A 20727-nucleotide genomic window follows, 5' to 3' on the forward strand; every position below is an offset into this window, starting at 1 on the left:
TCCCAATAATTTTCTTACAGTTTATAGTTTTGTAAAGTTTCTTCTTTGAAGTGGAACGAAGTTTGATGAATTACTAATTTCTGACTGAAGTGGAAAAAAATCCCTATCTTCTTGGAACTCAAAAATAACACACGGTGTCTAGCACTGCTAATCACTCCCCCCCTTTCATTCCATTGAATTAGCATTCACAATGTCAGGTCTAAGCATTAAAAGTGGTCATCTTCAAAACTTAATCTGGCTCTCAGAACTCCTCCAAATGTTATTTCTTAGTTATAACTCTTAATGTAATACAATGGAAAACTTAACACATTTTTTGATGGGCTCTTCTCATGCTACTTAGAAACCAGGAACTTACCCCAGTAAATCCCATGTAACTACAATTTTGCTGAAAAACCTTGTGCAAAAATGGAAGTTTAATATGTAAAATGAAGAATGTAGAGTAGTTAAATATCTTGATAATAATTTAATATAGGGGCACTGAAGAGAATCTATCAACGTTCAGATTATCAGTAATATCTTTTGGTTTGTTGGTAAGGAAATATTGCTAGGACTTGATACTGGCTTCAACATCTAGATCAATGTTTCTTAAATTGTGATCCTAAGGACTCAAGGTTTCCTCCCAGTTCCTCTTGGTCCACAAAATTAAAATTACTTGCCAGCCTTTATTGAAAAGTAATACAATATTAAAATTCTACCGAACAAATGTTAGAAGAAGCAGTAGCAGCAAATTGTCAAATTTAATATAAATATTGACATCCAGTTTAGTTGTAGTGGTTAAGGCACCAGGCCAGAAACAGAGATTACTGAGTTCTGGTCCTACCTTAGGCATGAAAGCCAATGGGGTGACCTGGGGCCAGTAATTCTCTCACAACTTAGAAATCAAACAGTGGCAAACCACTTCTAATATCTCACCAAGTAAATTTAAGAGGCTTGTCCTGGCAGTTGTCAGGAATCAATTGACGGGAAGACACCAATATCCAATAAATATAAAAACATATAAACAAAAGTGAATATAGAGTCCCACATAATTTCAAAATGGGAAAGGGTCATGAGGAAAACAAAGTTTGCGATCTACATTGTTGGCATTACAAAGCTCAAAAAAGCTTTGTGGGATTGGGAACATTTTCTGTCCTTTTAAAGATGATAAAAAGGAATGAAAGGAATATGCTGAAAGAATAATAATGAAACACCAACCGAGACTGTGAACATACATCTTAACCATAGGAAAAATCTTGATTTTTTTAAAAAAAATATTTACTTTGAAAGAGCCTCTTGTCTTCATTATTCTTTCACAAAAAAGACAACTGTGTGAACGTTACACTCAAATTCACAACAAAAGCCTATACAGCATTGGTTGGTTCTTGGCTTCTTTTATAGGACTATTCTGTTCCTACAGCAGGAAATGCATAATAGGGCAACATTACTGGAAGGAAAGAATTTCTAATTCTAATTTTTACCTTGAATTTGAGGTGGAAGGAGCTGGGGATGAGAGGGAAATTATGCTGCTGAAGTTTGATCATTTGCTACAAAAATTCAATGCCCCAGTCTTGTGATATTAAGGGGCAGGATTGGCATCCCTTGCATTACATAAGTTAGAGCAGTCTGCTCATAGGTGGAACAAGTGAATGCAATTGGAATAATATGCTCTGACATGTTAGTTGGTAAGTCAGAAGCTGTATGTGAAAGACAAACTGATTTATTTATTTGCCATCTTTATTATTTGTATAACTCAAGGTGGAGAACATACCTAATCCAGTATTCCCTCCCCCTATTTTCACTCTCAACATTTTAAGTGAGATAAAATGAAACAATTTATTTTTAAACTCGGTATCTATCAGAAACTAGACCTAATAAGTAGCTACCGTAGTATTCTTTGGTTTCTTTGCAGAACCTAATGCTCAGCGAAGAGACCTAAAGTTAATTCTGCACTTAATTAAAATTGGATGTACAGTGGAACCTCAGGTCATGAATGCTTCTGACCACAAACAAATCAGGTGCTGACCAAAAATGTTTCACACTGTTCATGAACACATCCTCCGGTGGCGATCAGTTAGAACCGCAGTGACTTTCCCTTCCGTGCCTTTTTTGCGTGTGTGCGCGCGCATGCGCAGTCAGTCTTGCTTCCAGTCACAACCAAATTGGGTGCTGACCCAAGTCCTGGAATGGATTATAGGTGTGACCGGAGGTTCCATTGTAGTTGACAAAAATACCACAGAATAAATTCAATATATCTTAGTTTTAATTGACATAATAAGTCTCATATAATTGAATTCTCATTGTGATTTAATTTAGCATGATCGTAGTTTCTGCCAAAAAACTCCGGTTGCAGAGATTTTACTCGTGTTCAAATTAACGTTGGGGAAAAAAACTTGGTTCACACCATCTATTTGTATATCCAAATCACATCTCTGCCCCCATTTTAAACACCTGCACACTGAGGAATGAAGGACAGGAACTCAGTATCATGTACTGACTTAGTACTGTACTCTAATACCATCTTTGGCCTGAAATTAACCCTGTGATGTTTTTGCATCCAGTGTGGTATGGTGGACTGTGCTCTTGAGAACAGCTTAGCTTTATTATTTTTAGTACATTCATTTGAAAGTAATTCTCAGTGTGACTTGGTTTTAAGTAAGTATTATAGGATTACAGTTAATATTTTTTGGCAGTATTGGCACATTTGCTTCAGAATAGCAGCCCCTTTCAGGTACAATGTGGAAAAAGACTTGGATTCTGCTATCTTCACAATGCACTGTCTTCTTCAGAGGAAGATGAGCTTGCCTAATGAAAGAAAGCAGTAACTCTGTTAGAAAGACTGCAAACAGATTTATAGCACCGTTAAGGGGAATCAGTTACAGTATATCATAAACTTCATAGATTTATAGATTGAGCTGTGAGATGAATTGATCTGATTATGAATGCTTAAAATTTTATAATAAAAGTCTTTTAAAAACCAAATCTAGCTGGTTAATTACAAATGTTTAGTCATTCTGTGATTTAAGCACAGCTTGAGCCAAGGCTCACCTTAGCTCCCTAAGCCAATTCTTTAGGATAGATCATTCAATCATTTGCAGTGTGTCATATTGGTTTGATAACCAGGTGCCACAGATTCTTGTGATATTTTTCTGAAGTTAGTTCAATGAAACTCACCCTTTCTCGTGGTTCTGCCAGTTCATTTTTTGGCTTTGTTGCTTGTATCTCTGCATAAGCAGGAGGCTCACCCTGGTCACCATTTAATGGGTCAGCCATTGAGGCTGTAACAGCCTTATTCTGGGAGCAGAAGTGCTGATAAGCCTTTTCTTCGCACACCAATAGTGTTAGGCTGTTACCACTGTCTTGGATTCTTGCTACTACATCTTCATACTCTTCATTCTCTACATTGGTACCATTCACTTCTATCACAATGTCATCATCTTGCAGCCCAGCTATATTGGCAGGTCCATCCTTCTTTACCTGCAATTAGATTGTCTGAAATTACTGTAATAGAAGCTGCTGTTCTGCTTGATTGAGAGCAGAAGGCAGTCCGTGGTAAGTGGCGTACATACAAATACAAATTAACTTTTTATTCAAGGGTCTGAGGGCTGGTTGTAGCCAGGTGCTGCTCTTTTGGATAAAGACATGACTATTTGGTGAGGGGGACGTGCATAGAGAGAGTGCCTGCAAGATGGCAGTGTGGTATTATAATTGGAGCCCATTTGTTTTGTGCAAAAATGGTATGCGGTCAGTTGCAATGTTCCTTGACTTCCATTTGACAGATTCAGAGCCATTGGGCGTTCTGAGTTGTGGACTACATTCCTGCTGCCATAAGATAGGTGACAATCCTAGTCGAGGGTAAAACTCAGAAGTGGCCGCATTTTTGATCCAGCCAGAGTTTCTGGATTTATCACCTTTGACTGGAGAGGACTATTATCTTAATTAAATCCTCACAAATCCCATAAGGTGTGTTGCTATATTTGGACCAGACAGGCTGGTCATCTGAGCAGAGGGATAGAGAACCTGCTATTGGCTCCTTTGGGGGCGAGTGCCACAAGTGAGCGCTTAAGACTCACATTTGAATTAAGGTCTCAAATGCTTGCAGAAACTTAAGATAACTATTTTGTCCAATAATGTCCTCTCCCCAACGTGAAAAAACACCAATATGGAGAGGGGCTTGCAATTTCTAAAAAAATGAACTACACACAAACTTTATCCCTTGCTCCAGATAAATAGGGACGCTCCTAACCTGACTGCAGCTATATTTTATATTTTCTGTTCTTTAGTGAAATAGTAATGACAAGATAAGTTTGTTATCATTATAGGTACTTACAAATCAACATTTTTTTTTTAAATGACTGCTTTTAAAGTAACAAAGTGTCTCAAAAACAAAACTCCAGTTTCCATGAATAGGGAAACATTCACTGTCTCTGTAAGTAATGGCTCTATATTATTTTCCCCATCATTTATCATAATTTATGGCAAGAGATTATGAAGACAGTTTACTTGGATGAAAATAGAAAACACAAAGTCACCTCTTAAGCTAAATTCAGAATTTATATCAATTCCTGTTACTTTTTCTGAAAATAATTGAGATTGAATTTTTTATATTGACTCTCTCTATTTGTACACTCCTATCAATGTGGGAAATAAAATTGGTGGAAAATTTTATTACTTGGACTTTAGGAAAAAAACTGCAAATATATTTATCATTTACTGTAGACTAACACTTTAAAAAAATAATTATTAGTCTGAATCTGATTACCTGATACTATTTTAATTTTTTTGTTTATTTACAAGATGACAATTTATTTAAAGTGCATAAAATGCCAATTCAATCAACATTAATTCAATCACATTTTAAGAATGCTTTTGCCAAAAAAAGTTAGCAGAGAAGGATTGAAAAAAAATTAGATGGAATCAAAATATGAGAATAAAGGTGTATTATATTGCTTTAATATTAAACCCCCAAAATATGTTTCCAGAATGAGCATCAATAAATTAGTGTATTTGGTTCTGGAACATATTTTACTGTGTCAGTTTCAAATTGCTTTTATTCAGCAGCTATTGTATCTTGGTAAGACAGAGAACAAAGATATACTTCTATATATATTCTGCTGAGTACATTCACCCTACAGCAGTGATGGCAAACCTATGGCACGCGTGCCACAAGTGGCACGCGGAGCCATTTGTCAGGGCACGCGAGGCGCTGCCCTGTCAGCTGGCCAGCGTGCATGCGCGTGCTGGCCAGCTGAGTTCACCTTTTTAAAAGCTATTTTTCGCCTTCCCCAGGCTCCAGAGGCTTTATAGGAGCCTGGGGAGGGTGAAAAGAGCCTCCCCCGCCCAACCGGAGGCTTCAGGGACCGTCCCTGAAGCCTTCGGAACGCTTAAAACCACCCTCCGAGCAAACTGGAAGTTACTTCCGGTTTGCTCGGAGGGTGGTTTTAAGCGCTCCGAAGGCTTCAGGGAAGCCTCCGGACAGTCCCTGAAGCCTCCGGAGGGCCTCCGGGGGGTCGGGGGAGGCTCCTTTCGCCCTCCCCAGGCTCCTATAAAGCCCCTGGAGCCTGGGGAGGGCGAAAAAAGCATGTAAAAATGGGGGGGTTGCGCGTTGTGCGCGCATGCGCACTGGGGGGTCGCGCATTGCATTATGGGTGTGGCACGCCCACACTCAACCCCCCTGCGCTCCCCCCACTTGTGGCACGCGAGCCAAAAAAGGTTCGCCATCACTGCCCTACAGGATAGAAGGCTGTGCTTTTTTGCCTGATCAATGGTGACTTGTTTTGTTTGCCAATGAAAAGATTCTAAGATTCTGGAGTAATACCTCTTTGATGAACACTCCAGGTATATTGTTAATGGCATTCAATTGAAAGCCGAATCCGGTGGTACTTTTTGTGAGCTTACAGAGTCTAGGCTTGTAATTTTCTTCCTCAGTATGCTTGGGTATCTTCGCAATGCTCAGATGTGGCTCCAGTCTTGCATAGTAGTAGAGACAAGGAGATATTTTAGCCTTAACCAAGAACAAAGAAACATGAATTGAAACATAATGAATATGAGCTGGAGCATGATGATGCACAATTCTTCATGTTGCCATGGATGCCATGGATGTCTCCTGTCCATCAGCTCTTTACAGTTTTTTACAATCCAGAAGGAAGGAGGTTTAAATTGCTGGAGGCAGCTAAGTTGTAAGAAAGGATAGTTTGGTGACAGATTCTTGGAGTTCAGCAATGACTCCACTGTGACTCCTGCTGGCATATTTTGACAATCAACTGAGGGACTTTGTGTGGGTCTGGGGGAGGTGGATAATAGCATTGACAAGTTGAAGCACTTCCCCATTGTTGAGAGAAGCTAAATAGGAAAGAGAATTACTCATGCCCAAATGCTTTATGGAGTATATTTTAAATTATAAAGCCTAAAAAAAAATTATCTGTCTTGGCCACTTCTGGCCTAAACATTACCCTTTGTTATTTTGCCCCTTTCCACCACCACTGTGTAACTTCTGACCCCTTTCCTGGAAGGAATGCAGTTTGGGACGTAATGTGCTAAGAGGCTCAGGCAGCTGCTCTAACAGAATTCAAGTTTCAGAGAGTGGATATGAAAAATAAATGGAGTACTATGAATGCTGCCATTAGCTCCTAAAGGAAAGGTGGAATATACAACTAAAAGTGAATTAAATTAAAATCTGAATAGGACTAAAACAAATTCAGATGTCAGGACACTGGAAACTTGAGGCGTAGCTAGACTTTTACAGGTCAGATCTGCAAAATAAGCAGAGGCAATCTCAAACTACAGTATATAATTTCTCCTGCCTATCAGTAGATCACATCTTCAATTACTCTTGTTCCTACATCCTGTGAAAATAGCAAAAATTAGAGAAAATAAAGCAAAAATAGTTCTGAAACTCTTGATTGATATGGTAATTTTGTCACTTTAAGATCCTATCCTGTTTCCCCCAAAATAAGCCCTCTCCAGATAATAAGCCCAATCGGGCTTTTGAACACATGCACTAAAATAAGCCCTCCCCCCAAAATAAGTCCTCCCCGAAAATATTGCAACACAGCAGCAGCCAGGAGGTGACCATGCTCATCGTCTCCTGCACCTAAAACATAATACGACCTCCCAGAAAATAAGGCCAAGCACTTATTTTGAGGGTCAAAAGAAAATAAGACCCTGTGTTATTTTCGGGGAAATACGGTATCATTGCTTATGTACTTACATTTCACTTTGAATCTAGGCATCTTTACTTGGAACAGCTTATACCCTGTGATGACACCCTTAACACTATCAAACAATAATATCTGCCTACTCCAGGTCCTTGGGAAGGACTCAATAGGTAGACAAAAATGCTAAATTCAGTCTAAATATCTGACTGACTATACAACCAACCATAATGTAGGTAGTCTTCAACTTACAGCAGTTTATTTAGTGACTGTCAAAGGTACAATTACACTTATCATCTTTGTAGCATCCCCATGCTCATATGATCAAAATCCAAATGTTTGCTAACTGGTTCATACTTATGGCTGTTGCTGTGTCTTAAGGTCACATGATCACCTTTTGCAACTTTTTGACAAGCAAAATCAATGGGAAAGCCAGAATAATTAATAACCTTGTTGCTAACATAGCAACTGTGGTGATTCACTTAACAACTGTGGCAAGAAAGGTCATAAAATGGGGCAAATTCCACTTAACAAATGTCTCACTTAACAACATACATTTTGGGCTCAATTGTGGTCGTAAGTCAAGGTCTACCTGTAATATGAAAAATTAAGGCAATTATCTTGAAAGGAATCAATAGTTTCAAGAGGAAGAGAGTACCATAAATAAATCTCCATCAACTCTCATTGTTTCAATCTAAGATTGATAGCAAATTGAAATATGCCCTTATGGCTGAAGTAGGATTACACAATTGAGAGCAGTTTATACAATTCCCACTGTTGCTATTTTATCTGATTTTTCTGATTTACATCAAACCCTTTATTAAATATAAGCTATATCGTATTAAAGCTGTACATGTTGTATGTCTCTAATATGACATGATTTGTTTAGAAGTCCTCATAAATTAATTATGACAGAGTGGAAACAGGGTTTATAAGGACAACTGTATTTTAAATGTGAATTGTATAGAAAAGTTTAAAATCAAGATAATATAATCTCGTGCAGCAAAGTGGCATGGCATTTATGCTAAACTCTTTCTCTTCAAACTCATGGAGACTGGAAATCAGATTAACTAGGAAAAAGATAACTGGCAGATAGCGATTTAATAGTATAATCCTTATAAATGTCATGTCCTGTATGTCTTCAGCTCTTTTAGTCCTTTTTTGCATTTCCTCCATTACAGCAAGAAATAACACCTAATCAACCAGGGCTGAGTCATTAAGCATGTTCAGACCTGATTATTACTTGAATAAAAGATCACCTGGAAATCAATGGAAAGTTAAAAGAACATACCTGAAAGAAGACAATAGCAAATCACATCCATATTGTTCCCAAGAAAATTAAATACAGGAGAAATCAAGGTCACTTCAACATAACTTCTCTTAGGGGCCAAATAATATAAAAGAACTGATTTGTTCAGTCCCCATTCACTTCACAATCCAAAATATAATGTGCAAACATTGTGTTCAGTATCCAGATTACAAGGCAGATAGCTACCATGCCATTTAAATATTGAAATTGCCTCCTTAACAACACTCTTAATGTGAAGTTTGCAAGAACTTGGAATTTACTATGTATGTAATGTATCTAATACATGCTCTTCTAGATTTTATTTAAATAAAAAGAGTCGAACATAATGCTTGATTTCCCCATGAGATTACTTAGCCTATAATTTTGCTATGACAACATATTGGGCACCCCGGAAAGCAAATATTATTTTAACAACTGGACAGCCTGAAGGCTGCTGTGTTGTCCTTTCCTCATCCTTAAAATGGAAGCAGGATTACAATGTCAAAAATTGCTGCAGTGAAATTTCAATTTTTAGCTGCATTGAACATCTTTTCCTTAGTAACCATATTTCAGAATCCTGGCTTTTGACTTAACTAATTCTGACTTTATAGAAGTACTCTGGTAGCTATGACTGCTATTGTAAAAAAGCCTGGAAATTGACCTTGAAATATTCCAGGATGGGTATTCTTTTTATTATGAGAACAGAATTCAACTTCTAGAAAAGCATAACTAAGTGCCATGGCTTCATTTGTCATGGCAAGAGAAAACAATGCAGACAAATCCGGTTCTGTAAAGCTACCAGAACTATTTTTTGGTTTTTAATGCTCAAGTGCTGCAAACACAAACTTGTCCTGTAACCAGAAAGGTAGAAGAACATGTATATATAAAGATTTAAAGGTGATATTCTCAGAATGTTAGGTATACACCGGTGGTGGGTTTCAATTTTTTTTAGAATCTCTTCTGTAGGTGTGGCCTGCTTTGTGGGAGTGGCTTGCCGGCCATGTGACTGGGGGAGTGGCTTGCCAGCCATGTGACTGGGTGGGCGTGGCTAACTTATAAAATGTGGTGAAACTCACTTAACAACGCTTTTGCTTAGCAACCAAAATGTTGGCTCAAAAACTCTGGCATTTGAAGCACGCAAGTCTTAAAGCTGTCAAGTTACAAGACCCTTGTACCCCTAACTCTTTAGAAAAAAACCCCAGGGGTGTTCAAACTTGATAGCTTTAAGACTTGTGGACTTCAACTCCCAGAATTCCTCCTCTTGCTCTTCATCTTTATGATGTGCGGACGGGCTGGGGGAGGGAGCTGGAACTGGTTCTAAATGGCACTGTAGATTTGTGGAATCTCTTCTATAGAAGAGGTTAGAACTGGCAGGAACCCACCCCTGGTATACACACTTTGCACAGGACAACCTTACAACAGCTACAGCTCTTTTCCCCTTCCAACCATGTCACAGCTCATTACATAATTTCCAAATTAACTCATTCTTGCATTGAAGCTTTGTACCTTACCATTTTATACATGATATCAGTCTCTTCATCCACCACTAGTAAGGTTGTGTTTTCACCAGATTGTCTGATTTTCTCTACCACAGCTTCATGGTCCAGTGCTTCAATTGGTTCTCCATTTACGGCGACCAAGATATCATTGTCCCTGAGTCCTGCTTTATCTGCGGGGCTGTCTGAATCGATGTCCTTAATCAAGTGACCTGCCCCAAAACAATTTTTTTTAAAAATCAGAAAAGTCTAATATAGCAAAGCATAGGCCCATAGCCAATGTTTAATTATGTACTTTAGTTTTCAAACTATAGTATTAAGGCAGATAATAAGCTTGACCATGGCGCTTTCATTTTGATATATGCCCTCTGTTGTGGACATTCTAATAGAAGATTATACATCAGAAAGCAGAGGCCAGGCCAGGTCCATAAAACTGGAATAGGAGATTTTCTCTTCAACAATTATTATGCAAAACTACAAAGGGAGATAACTGACTAAACGTGGAAGGAAATAATGGAGTTTTTAAAATGCTATTTCTCCTATTAATTATTATATGGCTTGGGAATTTACTACACATCTGTTAAAGAAGTAAGTCCATACTGCATAGTTATACTATCCTGTAGCCTAATTCTTACCTTTGCCATTTTGTTCCATTCTCAGGTAAAATCCATAACCATTATTCCCTTTTTGGAGCTCAAGATTTCGGGGCTTGTGAGGTAATAATTTCAGATTGGCCTTTCCCCTTATCAGCTGCAGATTCCATCTGTAGTAATACTGGTCAGTTTCTGTATCTGACAGTAGAAATACAACCCGATTCCCAGACTTTTTTACCTGAGGACATAGACATAGAGTTTATATTTTTTGCCCTGTTTGCAGGCTGAAACAGTCTCACCTACATACAACTAGTGCGTAACAGAATCCTTTTTTTGATGATATTTTAAATGGTGAAGCTAGAATTGTTCTGTACCATCATTATAAATCCTGCATTTCTGAAATTGATATTTACAGCATTTCCTCATTCTCATATTTATATATTTCAGGTGTGCACAGTTTTTTTAGCTATTTTGAAACTAACCACTTAATATACCAAGTAATACTATTAGTACTCAGAATTATTATTCAACTTGGAAATAAATTTTTATAATGGAAAATACAAAGCACAGAGATAGATATGACTTGATCTAATTTGGAAGGATGAAACACAATTAGGAGGAGGTTGTATTTAACTTTAGGGATGTATTAAATTACCTTGCTTAATATGAAAGAGTTAATTCAAACACTCTCCCCCCCCCCATTTATTGCATGCAACTTTATTTTCCATCTGTGCATGCCAGTCTTTGTCTAAGGCGATCTACTTGCGCATGCTGTGGCAAGGTGCAACTGGAGCAATAATTATCTATATTCCATCAAATTACCATTCTAATTTGATCTGAATTATCTACAAGAACTGGCTGACCCATAAGGTTAAGGCTTAAAGTACCTTCTCAACTACTTCTTCATGTGTATTGTTTTCCACATTCTCCCCGTTGATTTCTATAAGGCGATCATTTGGCTGCACTCCAGCTTTTACAGCTGCACCCAGTGGAATCAAATCTACAATGAATAAACCTTTCTGTCCTGGAAATGAGAAGCAAATGGGAGAAACAGAAATAATTCTTTACTTGTTAATATGTTCATTTTGCTCATGGTAAACAGAACATGGTTAGCAGCATATCCAGTCTAGTTCAAACAACACTAATATGGCAGCAGAAATGTGGCAATAAAATTTATGCCATTCAGTGCCTCAGAAATTGGAAAAAAAACTTACTTTGCTGTAACCCAGTTTATGCTTTGTCAGATGCTTTTTGGGGGGGGAGGCTGCAATGATAGTGGTGTAAGTGACTGATTAGGTAAAGGTAAAGGTTCCCCTTGCACATATGTGCTAGTTGTTCCTGACTTTATGGGGCAGTTCTCATCTCCGTTTCAAAGCCAAAGAGCCAGCGCTGTCTGAAGACTTCCCCATGGTCATGTGGCCGGCATGACTAAACACTGAAGGTGCATGGAACACTATTACCTTTCCACCAAAGTGGTTCCTATTTTTTTACTTGCATTTTACATGGTTTCGAACTGCTAGGTTGGCAGAAGCTGGACAAGTAATGGGAGCTTACTCCATTATGCGGCGCTAGGGATTCGAACTGCTGTTCTGCCAACCTTTCTGATCAACAAGCTCAGCATCTTAGCCACTGAGCCACCACATCCCTTAAGTTACTGATAAGTAGTAGTTAATTACTTATTAACTACTACTGGTTTTTCCAGTGTTCATTGAACTTGATTTATTATTTTACACCTACTTTTAAGTACCAAATTTCCCTTTCTCTCTCTCCCTTTCTCTCCCTCTCTCTGTCTCTTCCCCCCTTCTCCCCAATACACTAGCTACTTCTGGCATGCAAAATAAAACTACCTGAAGAGATATCTTTTGTACGGTATATTCTCAAATGTGGATATAATAACGCAGTATTCTGGTCACTTCTTTTGTTCACATTGTCATAGAATGACTTCCTTATAGAGGTTTAACAATATAACAAAAGTCCGGATTCTTATATCAGAAGGTCATGGCAACATAGGCTGTGAATGATCTAAAGCAGCCTATTTATATAGCTGACAAAACCCAATCAAAATTTCTAGACTTTGCATTGCTCGTGTGATGACTGACTCCCAACTGTCTTGAAGAAAAAGGCATTTTCCTGTTCCCTATGATTTATACATTGATGTCATAGCAACAAAAGAATCATTAATGTGAGAAATTCTAACACTTAAAATGGGGGCAATTCTTATCTAAAAACTATTAAACTTTTTTGTCATGATCTTTAACTGGTTGAAATGATGCACCATGGGGGAACAATTTTTCAACCAAGATACCTGAAACAGACTAATTAAAAGATGTGTCCAAAATCTGGAACTCATTCTCCTGAGGCAAAAAAAAATATATGGGTAAGTTGTGATTGCCAGCAGCTGCTGCAAGTTGCTGATTTTCACTTTCAATATTATGTGACAATTTCTCAGCGAATCCTCAATCCCTTGTTCCTTCCCCACCCAGCAGTTGCCACTTACTTGTCTGCTAGAAAGGGAGGAAGGAAGGAAGGAAAGAATAGGGAGAGAAGAAAGGAGGAGTGAGGGAGGAAGACAGGGACGGAAGTCCCGTTCCCACTACATTTTGCTCACCTGTGGTAATAGTTTCTTTGCTTAAGTAAGGAGATATTAAGTATATCTGAAAAGATGACTCAATAATAGGGCATGGGTTTGTCAAGTAGAATATAAACAGTGTTGAATCTGGGCAACGAGAGACAGACTGCGGACACGAAGTGACTTAACAGCTCTTTATTAGTAGTAATAGTGATCCAGCTTGTTTGGTAGTCGGAGGGTTCCCCTTTTATAGGGATTGGGCACGCCCCTCGACCAATCAGAGGGATACCTGTTTCCCGCTGTAGGAGCGGACCAGAGGGAAGACTTATCCCGATATATGTTAATATCTAACACCCCTCCCCTCCTAGATGGGACGTTGCGGTAGGTAACATAATCCTTTAGGTAGGTGGGTGTTTGTCTTGCTCGGGAGGAACGTCGTAGTTCGGGTTGGCTTGAAGTGGTTGCAGGACTGGGTGCGGGTTGGTTTGAAGTAGTTGCAGGATCGGGTGCTTTTTCTATTTCCCGTTCTGGAGGTCTTGTGCCTTCGTTGCTCGGGTGTTCAGGATTTTGTTCAGCTGCGCTGTCTGGGGGTTGCTCTGCTACGTGTGTGTAGTCTTGTTCCACGTTTGGCTCGCCGGCGTCGTTGTTTCCTATGCTGGGGTTTTCTTGTGGCTGACTTTCCGTAGACAGGAAACTTTCGTCTTCATTTCTAAGGTTGGAGTGTGTTAGGCGACCCCGCAGTTGATCGATGTGCCTTTTCCAATTTCGCCCATCTTCTAGCTCTAGCAAATATGATCGTGGACCCGTGATGCCTATGACCTTTGCCGGCATCCATAATGTTCCCCCCGTGTAGTTGTGAGCGTATACTGAATCCCCTACTCTGAAAGACCGGACCTTACTTGTAGAGTCTGGGGGAGCCGTGGCAGTGTAATTCGGGTGGAGCCGGTCTAGGTGAGACCGTAGGCGACGGCCCATGAGTAGTTCAGCGGGGCTCCTACCCGTCGTTGCGCTCGGGGTAATGTGTTGAATGAGGAGGTAATGGTCAATGCGTGTTTGCCAATCACCTGGACCCATCCTGGCGAGGGCCTCTTTTGCGAATCGCACCATTCTCTCCGCCTGTCCGTTTGATGCTGGATGGAATGGCGCGATGAGGGCATGCCGGATTCCCAACCCTGCTAAAAATGTTTCAAAGTGCATGGCCGTGAATTGGGGCCCGTTATCGGATACGAGGAGATCTGGCAGGCCATGGGTGGCGAAGAGTCGCCGTAGAAACTTTATGACTGCCTCTGCCGTGGTTGAAGTCATTAGGACTACATCTAGCCACTTTGAGTATGCATCCACAACTATAAGGAAAGTCTGACCTTGGAATGGCCCTGCGAAGTCGATGTGTATTCGCGACCAGGGTGCTTTGGGTTTCTCCCATTCTGTGGCGGGCGCTTCCGGGGGTGCTGGTCTCGATTCCTGGCATGGGTCACAAGTGGCCACCCACTCCTCTATTTCTCTGTCCATGTTTGGCCACCACACGTAACTTCTTGCTAACGCCTTCATTCTAACAATCCCCGGATGACCCATATGTAAAGCATCTAATACATTTTTACGTAAAGCATACGGAATAACAACTCGATCCCCCCACAACAAACATCCTTGTAGTACTGAGAGCTCGTCTCGTTTCGACCAAAACATTTTGAATTCCGGGCCCACATTTCCCTTTGGCCACCCCCTCCAAACCCAAGTTTGAACTTGCTTTATTACATTGTCTTTAGAGGAGAACCTTGCAACATCGTAGGAAGAAACCGGTCCCGAATCCAAACAGTCAATGAGCAATACCGGTACTTCTGGAGTGGGGTCTGGCAGAATGTCAGGTAATGGGCAACGGCTGAGTGCGTCTGCGTGTCCAAGAGTGGAGCCCGGTCGATGTATCAATTTGTATGAATATGCAGCCAGGAAAACAGTCCACCTGGTCATGCGAGGAGAAAGGGAGACCGGAGTGGGGCGGTTTCCCGCCAAAAGTCCCAACAGCGGTTTATGATCTGTGATCAGTTCAAAATCGCGGCCGTAGAGGTATTCGTGGAAACGCTTTACTCCCGCGACGGCAGCCAGCGCTTCCCTGTCCATTTGGCTGTAATTTCTTTCGGCCGATGAAAGAGTTCTGGAGTAGAACGCGATGGGTGCTTCTTTTCCGTCGGGCATCCTGTGGCTGAGGACTGCTCCAACTCCGAAAGGTGATGCGTCGCAGGTCAATACCAGCGGTAGGGTCTGGCTGTATTGAACAAGCAATGAGTCAGTGGTGAGTAGACGCTTTACTCCGGCGAAAGCTGCAGCTTCGGATCGTCCCCATTTCCATGGTGCGTTCCTCTGGAGTAGACGGTGTAGTGGCTCAGCAACGGTCGCCTTCTGTCTCAGAAAAACGCTGTAGAAGTTAAGTAATCCGAGGAAGGCCTGCAACTCGGTCTGATTTCGTGGTGTGGGGGCGTCCTGGATCGCCTTAATTTTCTTTGAAGTGGGGTGTATTCCCTGACCATCGATTCTATAACCCAGGAATTCTACGCTAGGCACATTAATTTGGAATTTTTCTTTTTTAAGGCGGAGACCCTTTTCTCTGATTCTGGCCAAAACAGATCTGACTCTTTTGTTTAATTGCTCCTCGTTTGCAGCTGACACCAAGATGTCGTCAAAATAGGGGACGACTCCTGGTATCCCTTGCAACAGTCGTTCCATGACGCTCTGGAACAATCCTGGGGCAATGCTAACGCCGAATTGTAGCCGGTTGCATTTGAATGCTCCTCTATGCGTCACTATCGTTTGGGCCTCCGCTGTGGCGCTATCAACTGGCAGTTGCTGGTAAGCTTGTGCCATGTCTAACTTTGCAAATACCTTTCCTGGCCCCAACGAGTGCAATAAGTGCTGTACTACTGGCACAGGATATGCGCTCTGTTGTAGCGCGACATTAATTGTGCACTTATAGTCCGCGCAGACGCGGACTGATCCGTCTGGTTTGACTGGGGTCACGATAGGTGTTTCCCAGCGCGCGTGATCTACCGGCTCAAGGATCCCTTGTTCCACTAACTTATCTATCTCCTTATCTATTTTTGGGCGGAGTGCAAAAGGCACTCGTCTCGGTTTAAGTCGGATTGGCGCCACATTTGGGTCTAAATTAAATGATATTGGTTTGCCCACATACTTACCAAGACCGGGGCTGAACACATCCTCGAACTCCTTAAAAATCTTTTCAGCGCTGCTGTTTCTCACGGCGTTGATTCCGGTGACTTCTAATCCCAGGGCTTCAAACCAATCAAGCCCCAGAAGGTTCTGCAATGGCGCGCTGGCGATGGTCACGGGCAGCTGGGCTTCGATGTCCTTGAAACGGATGCGGAATGTGCCTTGGCCCACGATGGGGACTTGGTTCCCCTGGTAGTCTCGTAGCAGGACGTCTGGAGCACGCAGTTGGCTCTTTCTGAGGCTAGGGATAGCCTGTTTCATGGATGCCCATGAAATGATCGTCAGGGTTGATCCTGTGTCAACTTCTAGCTCGCAGGGTGAGCCCTCCAAGAGGACTGTGACTTTCAGCCTTTTGGGCCGCTTAGGGCGGACCTGATGTATCGTGGTGAGATACGTTCGCAACTCCTCTCTCTGGGTCAACTCTATCTCATCGTCAACATCCTGAAAATACTCTTGTTGAGCGTCTTGATAGAACGCTCTTTCAGCTCTCTGTGTGTATTCTCTCTGGGGATACGCTCGCTCACTTCCTTGTGAGTAGTCTCTCTGGGAATACGCTCGTTCAGCTCTTTGGAAATTTTCTCTCTGGGTAAACACTTGTGGATTTCTCTCTGGGCGCCCTTTTTGATTTCGCCAAGCCCCTGGGTTGGGCTTCTGTTGGCGGTACATGGGTGGCTGCCGTGAGGCAGGGACTCCGCTCCGGCACACTCGTGCGATGTGCCCAAGTTTGTTGCAATGCGAACAAACAACGTTCCTGAACCTACAAGTAGACCTGGGGTGATTCCCTCCGCAGCTTGCGCAGGGCGGCAAACGGGATCCGGGTCTCCCCCCAGGCCTCACGTGACTGCTCTGCATTAGGTGACTGTCCTCGAACTCGGGATTCTCGTAGTCGGGGCTTGTGTCCTCGTAGTGAACTCTGGTTTGCCTCGGTGCTGGCTGGTTTACGCTGGCCCCTCGTTGTATGGTCACCGATGATTTCTCCGCTGATTCTGACGCTCTTGCTTCGTTTAACGCTGTCTGTAGGGTTAAACTCGGGTTTGCCAACAGCTTCTTTTGCAACGAAATGTCTCTTATCCCACAGATGAGCCGCTCTAAGATGTGTTCTTCCAGATCCCTGTATTCGCAGTGAGCTGCTGCTTTTCGTAGGGCTGCAACATATTGATTAACGGATTCTCCCGCCTTCTGAGTCCTCATGTTGAATTCCTTGCGGCAGACATGGCGGGAAGGTTTTGGCGCGTAATGGGTTTGCAGAGTCTGTTGCAACGTTGTCCACGATACTGCTTGTATTGGAGTAGGCGCGGTGAGGTCTCTGGCCGTATTGAAGACTTCTTTTCCGCAGTAGCCGAGGAAGATGTTTTTCTTCCTCGCATCGGTGATCCCCGTGTATTCGTTCGCTTCGAGGAAACACTCGAAACGAATCATGAAGGCTTCCCATTCGTCGTTTTCTGGGTCGAAAGGAGCGGGGGGAGCATGCATCGCCATCTTCTCTGTTTGAATTTGCCGCGCTGCGGTGATCTGAGATGGCTGTCGGAATTGCTGCCGAATTCCTGGGCTGGATCAAATCCGGAGATTCTGGAGGTAGCGTTCTTCGTCCTATCTGTCTCTCAATCCCACCTTCGTCGCCAATGTTGAATCTGGGCAACGAGAGACAGACTGCGGACACGAAGTGACTTAACAGCTCTTTATTAGTAGTAATAGTGATCCAGCTTGTTTGGTAGTCGGAGGGTTCCCCTTTTATAGGGATTGGGCACGCCCCTCGACCAATCAGAGGGATACCTGTTTCCCGCTGTAGGAGCGGACCAGAGGGAAGACTTATCCCGATATATGTTAATATCTAACAAACAGAATTCTGCAAACTGTCATTTCCATATAATTGTGAGTGCACTTCCCAGGATTTATAGCCAGAATGACTGAGAGGGCCATGCCAGAGTTATTTGCTTTGTATCTCTAAAAACGACAATTCTTTTCAGTGAAAGAGCACCCAGACATTGAATGAAAAAGCATTCAAATATTTCTTATGTATGTAAATACGGTAATACATACAAATATGTCTACTATGTCCAGAAATTTGGCATTTATAGATGCTTTGACTCATTAGTTCTATAATTTTAGGAGTGCTTCACTCAAAGACCTATTTTAATTAGTTTAACAATTGATCATCCTAATAATGTCCTTTAATAGATGGTTTAGAAATCTGGGCTTCAAAATTATGTCACAGTTATAGAAGGTAGCTTTCCTACACAAGAGGTTTACATCCTATTTTTATTTAATGTCCTTACCTTCTGAAGACTTCAAAGAGAAACCATAGCTATTTTTTTCCTTAGTCAGATAACAAAGACGGGGTTGTGGAGCTGAACCCGATTCTCCAGATTGCACAAGTTGGGGTTCTTCTGTCTGTTCTTGGTTTGGTGACTTTTTAGCCAACTCTTCAAGACTGATCCCTTCTTTTAACGCACTTTCATAAGAATGGTCATCCAAAACAAGGAATAATACAGGAATTACACTTTTTCTAATTAACTCAGCCACCTATAATTGATGTAATGAGAGACTAAGAGGTAACTAAAAGAAATAGTTAAATGGCATAGAATATGAATTAGAAAAGAAAAAATCCAGGAGAGGATAGCTAGGCCACAGAGCTGTGTTATACAGTTGTTTCTTACAGAGAGGATTAAAAAGTCAGAATAGCTGTTATGACTATGCAATCAAAATCCCACCTCTTTTTGACATGCATACAACTTGGCTTTATTTGCACATCTACCTTGCCCTAAAGCTTATGGCAGACATAAAAATAATGAAAAAGCAGAATTTTCATAAAGTTGATTGCTAAAATGGAGAGGGAAAATTATGACCCTGAGAATTAGTTCAAAATAGCAATCACTGTTTTATAATCCTAACAATAGGATTGATTCTCTTGAAATTGCACTTATGTGACCGAAGTTTGAGTAGTGATTTCATATCTGATGTTTTAGAAAATACGAAAGTTGAACTTAGTTGGTTTAGCTAAGATCAGTCATTACAGGCTCCTGCAAATGCTCTCAGATGGGGGCTCTCAGGACTTCACCGCATTCTCATCTTTTCTATTGTGCAAGGATGAAAACACCATGACATTAAATCAGCCATAAGTCTCTTCAAAGTGCTTAGAAGTTGGTTGGCATTTAAGTTCCCCTATCATTACTGACTGGGTGGAAAGGTTAAGGGGAAAGTGAAACAGAATTCTTTTGCTCATATGGAGAATGAAAACAACTATTCCCTGCTTTTCTCTGAAAGAAGAAAAGATTTGCTTTGCAGAGGCTTTTTTTTTTAAGCTTTGCATGATTTGGGTGCTGGCAGAAGATTCTGGAAGTATTCATCTTTGGAAGAAGAAATATTTTGAATAAATGCATACAACGATCAAATTGGTTGTTGAGGTGCGTGAAAATATGTGCTTTGCATTAGGAAAAAAACCCAAAGTGAAATATCTCCCACCTTGCCATGATCTTCCTTATCTATAAACACTCCATTAATCTTCAGGACTCTATCTCCATCTTTTAGTCCTGCCTTCTCAGCTGGACTATCCTTTTCTACATTTCGGATAAGATGCCCTGTTTTGAATTTCTCAATGCGCAGGCAGAATCCATAGCTTTCACCCTCTTCTTTGATCAGTGTGCATTCTCTGGGATGAAGTGACATCATTTCTGTCAAAACAAGTATATAAAAAAATCTTCCAGAACATGCATGTGAAGAAAGAAAGTATTCAAGGAAATTGCTCAAATAAAATGAATCAAACGAGCTACTCATAAAAGGGAGTGAGAGGGAGAAAAGAAAGCATTTTGACATGGGAAAAATGTATCAAGTACTGCTGATGGGGTCATCTCATATAATGAATTTATCATAACATTTTACAGATATTTTCTTAGAAGGAGATTTGAATGAGTTCAATATAATTTAAACCCAATAATATTTTGTTTGTATTGCAGTACAGAGCCTGTATTTGTCAGCTCTTCAAAGTAGGTCAGCTCAGACTTATTGTAACTATATTGTCACAGGGTACAACACTAGAATTTATTTCTACACACATACACACACACATATACAGACACACACACACACAAATCCAGGCAGGGCAATCTTGAATTTCTTTCTCATCTAACATTTTTATAATGGCTAGTACATACCTTCTTTTAATTTTTATTTGTACTGTATTGCACAATATTTTACAATATTGGCTGATCTCATGAAGCTAAACGGGTTTGGACGTAATTAGTAGTTGAAAGAGAAGCAAACTGGAAATGCTAGGACTATAAACCAGATTAGGAAATGGAAAATGGAAAACAATCCAGGGCAGAATCCAATTTGAATTGGTCACCAGACCAAAGATTTAGCCTTTCAAGTTTTCAAATTTGTGCTGGAGCCCATCCTCAGGAAACTTCTCCCTAGCAGAGTCTGGGCTTTGGGC

At 41.0% G+C, this 20727-nt stretch overlaps 1 protein-coding gene across 1 annotated transcript; it reads right to left on the reverse strand.

Annotated features, from left to right (window-relative positions):
- Window positions 1-140: 140 nt before the first annotated feature.
- PDZK1 (PDZ domain containing 1) lies at window positions 141-19964 on the reverse strand (the record flags this gene model as incomplete). The annotated part of the gene is made up of 8 exons (XM_081952483.1): window positions 141-2781; window positions 3151-3453; window positions 5795-5980; window positions 9930-10126; window positions 10550-10745; window positions 11395-11531; window positions 18572-18818; window positions 19758-19964. 8 exons carry the CDS (start codon window positions 19962-19964, stop codon window positions 2743-2745), a joined length of 1512 nt encoding a protein of 503 aa, XP_081808609.1. The 3' UTR covers window positions 141-2742.
- Window positions 19965-20727: the final 763 nt, after the last annotated feature.

Source organism: Natrix helvetica, assembly GCF_964273705.1.
Source record: "Natrix helvetica genome assembly, chromosome: 4".
Lineage (NCBI taxonomy): Eukaryota > Metazoa > Chordata > Lepidosauria > Squamata > Natricidae > Natrix > Natrix helvetica.